This window comes from Vulpes vulpes, chromosome 9, assembly GCF_048418805.1.
Source record: "Vulpes vulpes isolate BD-2025 chromosome 9, VulVul3, whole genome shotgun sequence".
Lineage (NCBI taxonomy): Eukaryota > Metazoa > Chordata > Mammalia > Carnivora > Canidae > Vulpes > Vulpes vulpes.
Window position 1 is genome coordinate 98,647,567 of NC_132788.1, and position 12,258 is coordinate 98,659,824.

Below are 12,258 nucleotides of genomic sequence, written 5' to 3' on the forward strand. Positions count from 1 at the left end.
CCTCGCCCCTCCCGCCGGCCCGGGCGCCGGGCGCCGAGCGAGGCCACCCATGCCCTTATAAGGGTGGCCGTCGCCGGGGCAACGAGCGCCCGCCCCCAGCCCGCGGCGCGCGCCCCTGCCCCCGCCCCCGCCCCCCGCCCGCCCCGCGAATGGAACGTTGTGTGTCAAACCGGCCGCAGCGCGAGGCCGGCGCGCGGGGTCGGCGGCGGCGGCGAGAGCGAGGCTCGGGCCCAGGCGCAGGCCCAGGCCGGGCAGGCGCGGCCGCAGAGGGGGCGGCAGCTCGGGAAGCGCCGGCCCGCAGCCTCGCAGGCCCCGAGCGGCCGCCTGGGGGCCCGGGGGAGCCGGGGGGCGCGGCGACCGGCCCCGGCGCGCGCCCGCCGCCCCTCCCCCGCGCCGCGGGCGGCCGCGTAACTTGCGGCCAAACTTTCCCCCCGGCCTCCCGCGCTCGGATGGCGGCCCGCTAAGTTGGCCGCAGCCCCCGGCCCCGCGGCGGCCAGGCCAGAGGGCGCCCCCTGCGCAGCCTGGGCCGGGCCATGGCCCGCGCGCCCCCGCCGGGGCCCCAGGGCGGCGGGGCGCGAGTCCCCGGGGCCCCCGGCTCGCGCCTCTAGCGCGCCCCCCCTCCCGCCCCCAGGCCCGGCCCCGCGCACGCGTGGGAAAGTTGGCCTGGAACCGGCCCGACCAGTTCTGCCCGGGCGCGCGGACCGGCCGCAGGAAGTTGCTGCAAAACTTTTTTGGGGGGTGCAGCCGGTGCCCCCCGCGCGCCGGGCCCGGATGCGCGCCGGGTAGGGTCCCCCCGGGCCGAGAGGGGTGCCCGGAGGGAGGAGCGCGGAGGGGGCGCCCCGGCCCCGCTGCCCTGGGGCTATGGCCATGGTGACCGGCGGCTGGGGCGGCCCCGGCGGCGGCGGTGGCGGCGACACGAACGGCGTGGACAAGGCTGGCGGCTACCCGCGCGCGGCCGAGGAAGACTCGGCCTCACCCCCCGGCGCCGCCAGCGACGCCGAGCCGGGCGACGAGGAGCGGCCGGGGCTGCAGGTGGACTGCGTGGTGTGCGGGGACAAGTCGAGCGGCAAGCACTACGGCGTCTTCACCTGCGAGGGCTGCAAGAGCTTCTTCAAGCGGAGCATCCGCCGCAACCTCAGCTACACCTGCCGGTGAGCCCCCTGTCCGCGCACCGCCGCTGTGCACCGGGCCGCCTTGGGCCGGGCCTCTGACCTGCTCGGTCACCTTGGGCCTGGCGCTGACCTTCCCCAGGCCTCCACTCCCCCCTCCGAGACAGGGGCACAGCTCCCCTCCGCCCCCTCCCTGCCCCTCCTGGGATTGTGTATACAGTCGGCGCTGTATCGTTGCAGGTCCCCCCCGTCAGGTGGTCCCTGGCGGCTTCCGCCCCAGTTCCTTGCTCCTTCTCCCTCCCTTCCTTTTCTCCCGAGAGGGGTCATCTCCGCGCAGGGAGGGGTTGGGGGTGCTGTCAGGGGTGGGGCCCTAACCTCAGGGCATCCCTTCTCCTGGGGATCTCGGCGCGCAGGGGACCCTGCGGGAATCGAACGTGGAACTTGGACTGCGAGGCTCGCAGCGTCCAGGGGCCATTGTCTGCGGCCGCGCGGATCGATACGGCGCGCCCTTGGGGTCAAATATCACTTCCAAAGTCGCCCTGGCCACCGAGGCGGCAGCGGCGGCGGGAGCGAGGCAGGGGTGCGCTGGGCGGCCTCCGGCCTCTTTCGCATGGGTAGCCCTGCTGTGGGGGGAGCCGGGCTTGCCCATCAGCGGGGAGCTGCCCCCCTCCCCCCAACCCTGGGCTCACCCTGGGCCTTGGGTCACTGGAAACCGCCGTTGGGAGGGCTGGGAGGGCGCCTGGATTTGACCACACCTCGGCTGCTCCAACCCTGCCCCCATCAGGAGTGGGCGCAGACCTAGGGCTCCTGGAAAATCCCTGAAACTTCGGTCGCCCCGTCGGGGTGGGGGGTGAATGTTTCCAAAGAAGGAGCCCCGGGCCCTCCTAGGTTGGAGGCCCCACTGACACAGGGTGTGGCCTTGCTAGTTTTCTCCGGTTGATGCTGGGCTGGGGTGTCTAGCCCAGGGCCCCCTTTCCCACCAGTCCTCCGCGAGTGTCCTTTTGCTTCCTTGCCGAGCTCCTGCCCTGCACCCCAACATGAACGTGTACAGGCTCTGCAGAGCCAGTCTGGAGAGTCCCATTTTCCGGATAGGAAAAACTGAGGCCCAGAGAGGTCCTGGCAAGGCCCCGGGGCCCCCAGAGAGAGACCCTGCCCCAGTTGGGGCTTAGCAAGGGGAACTGGGGTTGGGAAGAGGGGAGCGGCTGAGTCCTGGTTCAGGGTGTCCCCAGGGAGAGGGCAGCTGATGGCGGGCTTGTTGGTGAGGCCACAGGGCGGGGCACCGGGCACCAGAGGCTGGAGTTTGGCCCCGGGTCTGCGGTCAGGGCCTGGTCTGGGGTAGCTGTGTGTGTGGGAGAGCTGGCCTGCTCCCTCCTCCAGTGGTAACTGGGCCACCAGACTTTGGCCTCATTCTTGTTGCTGGAATAGCTGCCTGCTCTCTGGCCGGGTCTTTGGGGAGGGCAAGGGAGGAGCTTAGGTGGTTCTGGGGTCTCAGGGGCCTCTGAAGGGAGCAGGGAGCTACAAGACAGGAGAGGGGGGTGCTGTTTGGGGCCGGCAGGTCTTTCGCCGCAGAAGCTCTGCACCGTGGGACCTGGTGAAATCACTGCCCCTTCTGAGCCTCAGATTGGTTCCGCAAAGTCCCCACAGGGCCTAGCCGGGCAGGTTTGATGCCAGCCCCCCACCCCCCCTCCCAGAGAGACCCCAGTCCAATCCCGGCGCCCTCCCAGTCTGGAGGAGACACAGTGAGACACAGATGCTGCCTGCCTGTGGAGTCTGGGCTGTGCCAGAGGGAAGGATGGGTCCGGAGTCCCCAGGGAGAGCGGGGCTGGCTCTGCGCGAGGTTCAGGGAGGGCTGCCTGGAGGAGGTCCATGGGAAGTAGGCCTTGAAGCAGGAGGGGTTTGGCAGGTAGAGGAGGTGAAGGGCACTCCTGTAGAGAGCGTGGCCCAGGCAAAGGCTCAGTGGCAGGTTAGGGGAGCAGTGTGGTAAGATGAGACCACCCAGGCCTGGGAGGACTTGGAACTGAGTGGATCTGAAGTCCTGGACTGAGGATGACAGGGAGCCGAGGAGGGCAAGTGATCAAATTGGACCAGAGGCCAGAAGCCCAGGGAGGAGGCTGCGTTGGACCATAGGGTTGGGCAAAGCATGTGCTCTTTAGGTGGGATAACAGGAGGAACTTACTGTTTCCCCATCTGGAGGGACAGGAGATCTGTTCCCAAATCCACAGCTAGGGAAGTCGAGGCAGAAGGTTCCGGGAACCCCCCCGCTCCAGGTCGGGCCCGGAGCTGGGCCCCTGCCTGCCTGCCTGCCCGCCCCAGGCCTGGCTCTTTCCACCCGGCTGCCCAGGACCCTCCCACTGCCTGCCTGCTGGGCTTTGTTCTGGTTCTGCCTGAACTCCCTCCACCCTAGCGGGGCCTCTTCCTGGGGGCTCGGGCCGGGCAGGGGACAGAGGCCTGGGCTGCGAGGCTGGCGCTGTGGGACCTGGGCCCTTGGAGATCCCCAGGGCCTCCGCTGTCCTGAGCCTGCTGTTGAGACCCCCGCCCCCAGCTTGGCCTTGGATCCTGCTGCCCTCCCCGAAAGCCCCTCAGGTCCCCCCAGGCCCAGTGCATCCCACAGAGAGCTGGCATCTGGCCTCCCCTTTCCAGATGCGGAAACTGAGTCTCCGTGGAGAAGTTGCCACTGCAGGGCTGGGGCTGAGTGTCTGTGGCTGAGAGGTGTTGAGATTTTAACTGCATCGAGTGTTTTACGCTGACTGTCTCTGGGTACCCTCTTGGTGGCCCAGCTGGGACGCCGGGGGTGTCTCTCTGTCCCTGGGGCCGGGCCTCGGAGAGCCTCAAAGCTGGGGTGGAAGGACACCGAGGGAGCACAGGGGCAGGGGCAGGGGCCTGGGGGAAGGAGCACTGGAGAATGTGAAGCACGAGGGCCTGAACCTGCCGGCTGGGGGCTGCCCCTGGATGGGGAGCTCCGAGTCCTGCAGGGCGGGGCGCCCTGTCCCATCCCTGCAAGAGGCAGTGATCCCTGAGGGCCACCCAGGGGAAGCTTCTTTGGCTCAGTTAGGAGTCTGGAAGGTCTTCCCAGAGGAGGGGACATGGGTCTGAGGTCTTAAAGGGGGCACAGGGGTTTGTTCATTCATTTGTTCATTGGTGGTGGTCCTGTGTGGGGTGATAATACCCCGGCCCTACTGTGCCCGTAGAGGATGGGCCCTGGCCTGGCCCCAAGCCTCTTAGGTAACTCCCGAAGCCCGGCTCCCTGAGCGTGTACCTTTGCTGTTCTCACATTGCCCTTGGGACAAAGACCTCACCCTCGGCCCAGCAATGACCAAGTAAAATGAGACCGTTGAGGCTTTCATATTTGCACGTTTCCAACTTTACAGCTCACCTCGTGCTCTCTGCGTGGAATTGCCTCTCTGTTCTGGGCAACTTTTTTTTTTTTTTTAAGATTTTATTTATTTATTTGACAGAGCGCCTGCCACAGGTGCAGGGAGGAGGGGGAGGAAAGGGGAGAGGGAGAAGCGGACTACCCACTGAGTAGGGAGCTCTTCTGAACTTCTGTTCATCCTTTAAAACCCAGTCCCAACATACCCTCCCTGGCGTGCTAATGTACTCTGCCGCAGCCTCCATTCGTCCCCACCGTCCATTGTCCTCTTCCCCTTTGCAGACCTGCAGGCTTAGCCCCTGTGCCCCTTGGGGAGGGTACCTGCCCAGCCCGGGGTAGGGGGCATGGATGTTTCTCAGGTGCGGCCTTCAAAGGTGACTTATAGGGTGGCTCAGGGGGCAGGATGTGGGTGTCACGGTGACCCCTTGCATGCCTGTAGGTCCAACCGTGACTGCCAGATCGACCAGCATCACCGGAACCAGTGCCAATACTGCCGCCTGAAGAAGTGCTTCCGGGTGGGCATGAGGAAGGAGGGTGAGTACCCGCTGGCGTGGGGCAGGCACAGGGTGAGCAAACAGCCCTCGCCTTCACTCCCTTTCTCAGGGGTCTGGGAGCTGGGGAGGGTGGGGCCCTGGCGCCTGCTAACCTCGTTACCACCGATCCCACAATCTCGTGGGCCTCAGTCTGGCCCCAGGCTGGAGGAATCCAATTATCCATAGTCACCTGGTGGCTGTGGTGGAGCTGGGGATGCAGGGGACACCCTGATTCAGGCCCACGTCAGGACTCTTCTGCCCCTCAGCCCCTCCCCGCCAGGGCCCCTGGCCTCAGAGTCAGGTTCCTTGGCCCTGACACCTCAGTGACCCCTGTGCCCCTTAGCCTGGCCAACACTGAACAAGGATGGTTTTTTTTTTTTTTTTTTGAGATTGCTTTCTTCCATCCTCCACCCCCTGCTTTGTGTTTGTCCAAGGCAGGAACTCGCCCGATTAAGGCAAAGGGCAGCTTACCCTTCCGCCTGACCCTGGGCACTGGGAGCCAGAGGGAGGCCCAGCCCCTTGTTTCTGCCCTGGGGACTTGAGTGGACACGTGCCGGGCAGCTGGGCCTAGAGCTCTACCAAGCTCTAGAATTCACTCTTAGAATTCAGTTGGAACCTAGAGACTTCCACGTGGAGCCCGGTGGGCTTGGGAGCAGGACCTGGCTCACTGGCTGAGAACCCCATGCTGGGCTGCTGTCTCTGCCGGCCTCCCCAGGAGCAGGTTGGCAGTTCTTCCCTGCATCTTAGGTCTCTCCTGCTCTAAAGTTAGTTTCCTCTCTGCTGGCCTCTGTGAAAGAAGCTGGCAGTGGCTGCTCGGTCTCTCTCTTAAAACTGCCCGACTACTCTCTTGTCCTTTCAAGTTCGGGGATGACTCGCCCTCCACAACCTTTGCTTCTGCTTGTCCATGACCTGAAGTCCTGATGTACTTCAGCTCTCCAAAGTGTCAGGAGTGGGAAATAATCACAGCTCATGCCCCAAGCACAGTCCTACCTCAGGGCCTTTGCACAGACTGTTCCCTCTTCTTGGAACACTCTTACCTCATACCTGCATGGCTTCCTTATCTTTTTTTTTTTTTTAAGAGGTGGAGGGAGGGACTGCAGGGGAGGGGGAGAGAATCTTAAGCAGGCTTCATGCCCAGCGTGGAGACCAACACAGGACTCACACAACATTGAGATCATAATCTGAGCTGAAATCAAGAGTTAGATGCTTAACCAACTGAGCCACCTAAGCGTCCCTTACCTCCTTTAAGGTTTGCTCAAAGAAGCGGAGAAGCGTCCTCAGACGCTCAGAGAAGCCCTCAGAGAAGCCCTCCTGATTACTCTTCACCATCCCCCTTTATTTTGCACTATTTACTTGCTCCCCCACCAGGATGTCCACTCCCTGGGGGAAGGGACTTGCGTTTGTCTTGTTTTCTGACACATACCCAGTGACTAGTCCAGGGCCTAGAACATAGAAGGTGCTTAATACATGTTCTTGGCTTGAATTACTACCCATTGAGCCCTTCCTATATGCCTGGTGCTGTTCTAAGTAGGTTCGATTCTCATTAATTTAGTGATTGGTGTCATCACTGTCATTACTACCTGCATCTTACAGATGAGGACATTGAGCACAGAATGCAGAGGTGAAGACATTTGCCAGGGTCAGAGAGCACTAGAGTTGGGACTTGAACCCACACAGTTTGGGCTGGATAAAGAGGAAGAGCTGGGGGAGGGGTTCTCAGGAAGCAGGAACAGTGAGTGCAAAGGCACTGAGGTAGGAACATGGCTGGGTGATGGATGAATGGTGGGGATAAGGTTTAGGACTGAGTGAGCAAAGGCAGAAGGAATAGGTCCTCCACCCAATCCTGGCCGGGCTGTGGCTGGGGCGTTGAGCTGGGATCTGATCTTTGACAGTTGGTTCTGAAACAAGGACCCTCGAACCTAAAGCCCCCACTAACCTGCTCAGGCCCCGACTTCCACCCACATTCTGTTCCCCATTCATTCTGTGGCCGGTTGGCCAGGAGTTCATGAAGATGAGACGAGGCATGCCAATTCATTAAAGATCATTAGTTAGTTTCTGTCTCGCCCTCAGCCCAACCACCCTGGCACAGGTCAGGTAAACCTGTGGCTACCCCTCCTCTCTGTGCCTCAGTTTCCTTCTTCCTATTCACCTGAATCCTGGGAAGCCAGCAGTGGGTGCTCTCCTTTAACAGGCAAGGCTACTGATGGGAGTTAATGTTTATTGAGCACCTATTATAGGCTTGGATTCCACTCCCAGCTCTGGGGTCCCCCTGAAGCCGTGATCTGGGGGTGGAATGAGGCCAGCAGCTAGAGAAAAGATCCCATCGCTGTAGGAGAGATCACTTGCTTCAAGGCTAGGCTGGCCAGGGCCGCCCTCCACCCCAGCAGAATGAAAGTGACCCCTCCCTGGCCCTATGGTCAGCTCTGAGACCCCCATGATGGGCAGATGGGGGCATGATTGACAGGTCAGGCCTCCATGGCTGCTGAGTGGAGCTCACATCGTCCAGAGGGAGGGGGCCAGGTGCGAATTAAATTAGTCTTCACCCAAGGGTCCCATCCCACCCCCTATGCTCCTCTGCAAGAAGTGGGGTGGGACTGGTGGCTGGAAATGGCCTTCTGCTCTGGCACAGGGCAAGCAGGGTGGGGCCTGCAGGTCCTTGCAGGTCCCCCAATCATCTGTGCACGCATGGGGGGGGGGGGTTGGGGGACCTGGGAAAGGCTGGGTGTGGGGAGCCTTTGGGGGAGGGGCTGAGTGACCCTGTGATGACTTTATCTTCCCCCCCTTTCTTCCCTCCACCTGCCCCCCCCCCCCCCCACGCCTACCCACTTTCCCCCTTGTTCCGTCCCTCCCTCTCCCTGCCACCTCCCTCGCTCCTCTCCGGTGTCTCTCTCAATCCCTGTCCCGCACCCCGTGTTCGTCACCCGCCTGCCCCCTCCCCGCCCGCCTCCCCGCGGCTGCGGGGAGCGGGGACCGGCTCCCCCCTTCCCCCGCCCCCTCCGCGTCCCCCTTCCGCCCCCAGCGGTGCAGCGCGGCCGCATCCCGCACTCGCTGCCGGGCGCCGTGGCCGCGTCCTCGGGCAGCCCCCCGGGCTCGGCGCTGGCGGCGGCGGCGGGCGGAGACCTCTTCCCGGGGCAGCCGGTGTCGGAGCTGATCGCGCAGCTGCTGCGCGCCGAGCCCTACCCCGCGGCGGCCGGGCGCTTCGGGGCGGGCGCGGCGGGCGCGTTCGGCGCGGGGGGCGGCGCGGCGGGCGCGGTGCTGGGCATCGACAACGTGTGCGAGCTGGCGGCGCGGCTGCTCTTCAGCACCGTGGAGTGGGCGCGCCACGCGCCCTTCTTCCCCGAGCTGCCGGTGGCCGACCAGGTGGCGCTGCTGCGCCTCAGCTGGAGCGAGCTCTTCGTGCTGAACGCGGCGCAGGCGGCGCTGCCCCTGCACACGGCGCCGCTGCTGGCCGCCGCCGGGCTGCACGCCGCGCCCATGGCCGCCGAGCGCGCCGTGGCCTTCATGGACCAGGTGCGCGCCTTCCAGGAGCAGGTGGACAAGCTGGGCCGCCTGCAGGTCGACTCGGCCGAGTACGGCTGCCTCAAGGCCATCGCGCTCTTCACGCCCGGTGAGATGCGTGGCGCGTGTCTGTGTCTGTGTGTGTGTCTGTCTCCCAGGACGCGCGGGCGGGATGGGGGTGGCGGTGGGGGGCGACCTGGACCCTGGCCCCGGCCCCCAGAGGACCCCCCCTCCCTGACCCTCAGCCTGCCGGCCTGGCGCTGCTGGGGGGCCAGTGGAGGAGAGACAGGCGGTGTGACACCCTGATGCCCCCAACGCCTGATCCCAGGGCTCCCTAAGAACACTGAGCCCTGCTCTCCAGCCCCACAGCTGGGCCTGGACGTGTGGCTCAGGTCACCCAACAGCCTCTCTCCCGGATTCCCAGGCTTCCTGAGACCCCAGCCTCTACCCCCTCATCAGGGTGCTCTTGGTGCTCAGTGAGCACATCCAGAGGCGGAGGATGAGGGAGGGGAGGTCCCTGACACCTGGTCCCCGATCTTCGTCCTCCCCAACACCCCTGACCCTCCTCTGCCGACTCAGGCCTTCCTGCTTACTGCGCAGTTACAGACGCCTGCTAGGCGGGGATACCCTGACACCTGGTTCTGGCCCCCCTTGAGCTTTCCACTCCCTGATTTCTGGGCCCCCAGACTTTTGACCCAGGGCTCCCCAAACGCCCCCTAGTTAGCCTCCTGGCAGCTGGGCCGCATGGGACAGGGCAGGGGCGGGTCTTGGAGTCCCTCCCGCTGTGGGCCGGCCGGCCAGGACCTTCCTAGTCTTTAGTTAACCACGTAGCCACTGAATGCCCTACCTCACTCCAGAGACTGGTGGCGCAGCTGGTTCTGCATCTGGAAGGTTCCAGATCCCACTAGGGGTCTTCTTGGGGCCAGGGATGCAGGAATGAGACGCAGGCCACTCTGAGAGGTGGCTTTCACTTGATAAATGCGGCTTCGCGCCTCTTGCCCCCAGAAGATTCTTCCTCTGCCCACCCTTCATGGGTCTCCCACTCCAGGCCACTCTGGCTGAACACCCCCTCTGGCTTTGCCTTCCTCCTTGAGTCCCCTCCCTAGTTCCTCTTCCCCTTGAGCTTGATTAGAACTTGTCACCTTGCCCAGGGCCTCAGCTGGGGCTCCCCTGTCCTGGAGACACCAGTGTCCACACTCTTGTGTCACTGTCCTCAGTTGAGGCCACCTCAGTCTCTCGAGGACTGACACTGCCTGAGAGGACCCCATTTGTGCCTCAGGACTCCATTTCCCAGCACCCGAGCCCTGAGTGGGGGGCCTGGTGTCCTCCCACCTCTCCCCACCCTCCTGACCCTGCCCTGTCTCCCCAGATGCCTGCGGCCTCTCGGACCCAGCACATGTGGAAAGCCTGCAGGAAAAGGCACAGGTGGCCCTTACTGAGTACGTGCGGGCTCAGTACCCGTCCCAGCCCCAGCGTTTCGGTCGCCTGCTGCTGCGACTCCCCGCCCTGCGCGCGGTCCCTGCCTCCCTCATCTCCCAGCTGTTCTTCATGCGCCTGGTGGGCAAGACGCCCATTGAGACGCTGATCCGAGACATGCTGCTGTCGGGAAGTACCTTCAACTGGCCCTATGGCTCAGGCCAGTGACCCCACGGGACCTGGATGTGTCGGCCTCACGGGGGGCCCCCCGAGTGGAGGACCTTGGCTTCTCTCACCAGACTCCTACTATTTTTTAAAGACTGTGAAATGTTTGTCTTCTCTGTTTTTTAAATGATCATGAAACCAAAAAGAGAGTGCTTGTCCAGACTCCAGCCTCGGCCTCCCCAGGACTCCTGGCCAAAATAGAGGGGGATGGACCGAGGGTCCAGTTCATTTCTGGGGCAGCCTGGAGCCAGGCACCCCAAGCGTAAGCTCTTGGGATGGTGGGGTTGGCTTCCCTTGTGTGATGGACAAAGGCCTGGTGTCTGGGCTCGAGGGGCAGCTGCAGCCAGGCAGGGGTAGTATTTGCCAGGCAGATCCTTTGGACACGTAATCCATGGACACTACATGAGGAATGAATCAAGGCCAATAATAAAGACGTTTCCTACCTGCACAGCCCCCATCATCTTTGTGAGGGGAGGGCAGGATGGGGGGGGCACCCTACCATGGCTGCCCACCCCCAGCCATCTGGAACACCCACAACCTCACACAACAGCCTGCCTTGCTGCTTTTGTGGGGAAACGGCTGGGGGCAGGGAGGAGGCCCTGCAGTCAGCTAGTGAGTCTGCAGGGGTGGGGGCATCCTGCAGATGGCTCAGGTTCAGGTTCAAGCTCTGGACTGTGACGGTGAGCCTCACAGATGCACACGTGCCCCGGACTAAACACCCTATTCCCTTTGGTCAGCCCTTGATCATGGTGTCGGGGCCCCAGTGTCCTCTAGAGAAACATTCCGTGTAGTTCTTGCCACATGATCTCACCCCAGACAGAGCCCTCCATTCCCTTGGCCACAGGGATGGGTTCAGGGAGGGCAGGCAGCCCGGAGCTGGCCACTGAGACTCGATGGCGGGATCTGGAACTAGGAGGATGGAGCTGAAAACAGAGCCAAGGGGCGCCTGGCTGGCTCAGCTGACTGAGCATCTGGCTTTGGCTGGGCTCATGATCCCAGGGTCCTGGGATGGAGTCTGGCATGGGGTTCCTTGCTCAGGTGGGAACCTGCTTCTCCCTTTCCCTCTGCCTGCGCCCCCGCCCCCCCCCCCCCCCCCCCCCCCCCCCCCCGGCTTGTGTGTGTGCTCGCTCACTCTGACAGATAAATAAAATCTTAAAAAAAAAAAAAAGGCCAAAATAGGTAGACCAACTTCCCAGGATGCCTTTGGAGTCCCTGGAGCCTGTCATATCCAAAACCTTTGGGTGCTTCAGTCTCATGATCCCAGATTTACCCTTTTGTGCCTAAGCCTGTTTGGTTTCCTCTCACATGTAACTAATAAAACCTCCCATTTCAGAGATTGGGATCTGGACGGTGGGACAGGTAAGGACAGCTAAGGACCAGCTGAAATGGGGACCCAATTAAGTTGATGTGGGGGGAGGCAGGGCCTTGCCATCCTGGACTTGGCCTCTCTGATGGGAAAGGCATCTATGGGACAGAACTCAGGTATTGCCCCACAGGCTGGCCTGTGCTCAGCCCTTAACCCTCCAAAATGTTCCCCATGAGCACCCAGCCTCTTCCATGTCCATCCTGGAAGGGGCCTGAGAGGGAAGACTGGGCATTTGAATCCACTTCCTGTGGAATGAATAGGAGGGTCTCAGGGGTGTGCTCTGCCCCCCAGGAATGGGATTGAGAGGATACTGGGCTCCCACTGGAAGGCCGACTCTGCCCTGAGTCAGCATCTTCCACAGTGTCCTTTGGGGAAGCAAATGTATGTCCCCTCCATACATCACTCTAAGAGTGATGACCTCTTAGATTCCTAGCACATCTGAGAACTGAGCAGACCATCCTATCTGTCCTGCTGTCAGGTCCCCAGGCCAGAGACTTGGATGCCTGTCTAGGCCTGAGTGCAGAGCCACCCAGGTGTCCCAGAAGTGGAGATTTTTAAGGGCTCATTTATCTGGGTGGGCCTCAGGGACTCCAGCAGGGCCCCTGGGCTGAGTCTGCCCCCTTCAGGAGGTCCCCAGCATTATGTCACATGAATTTTGCGTGATGCCCACTGAGCAAGACTAGGGAGGATCCTCTACAGTCCTGTTGCTGGAAACTTTTGAAAAAAGATTTATTTAGTTAT

At 62.7% G+C, this 12,258-nt stretch overlaps 1 protein-coding gene across 1 annotated transcript; it reads left to right on the forward strand.

Moving 5' to 3' along the window:
• Window positions 1-671: 671 nt before the first annotated feature.
• NR2F6 (nuclear receptor subfamily 2 group F member 6) lies at window positions 672-10,599 on the forward strand. The gene is made up of 4 exons (XM_072721270.1): window positions 672-1,151; window positions 4,919-5,013; window positions 8,032-8,619; window positions 9,880-10,599. The coding sequence occupies exons 1-4, from the start codon at window positions 862-864 to the stop codon at window positions 10,152-10,154; spliced, it is 1,248 nt and encodes a 415-aa protein (XP_072577371.1). The 5' UTR covers window positions 672-861; the 3' UTR covers window positions 10,155-10,599.
• Window positions 10,600-12,258: the final 1,659 nt, after the last annotated feature.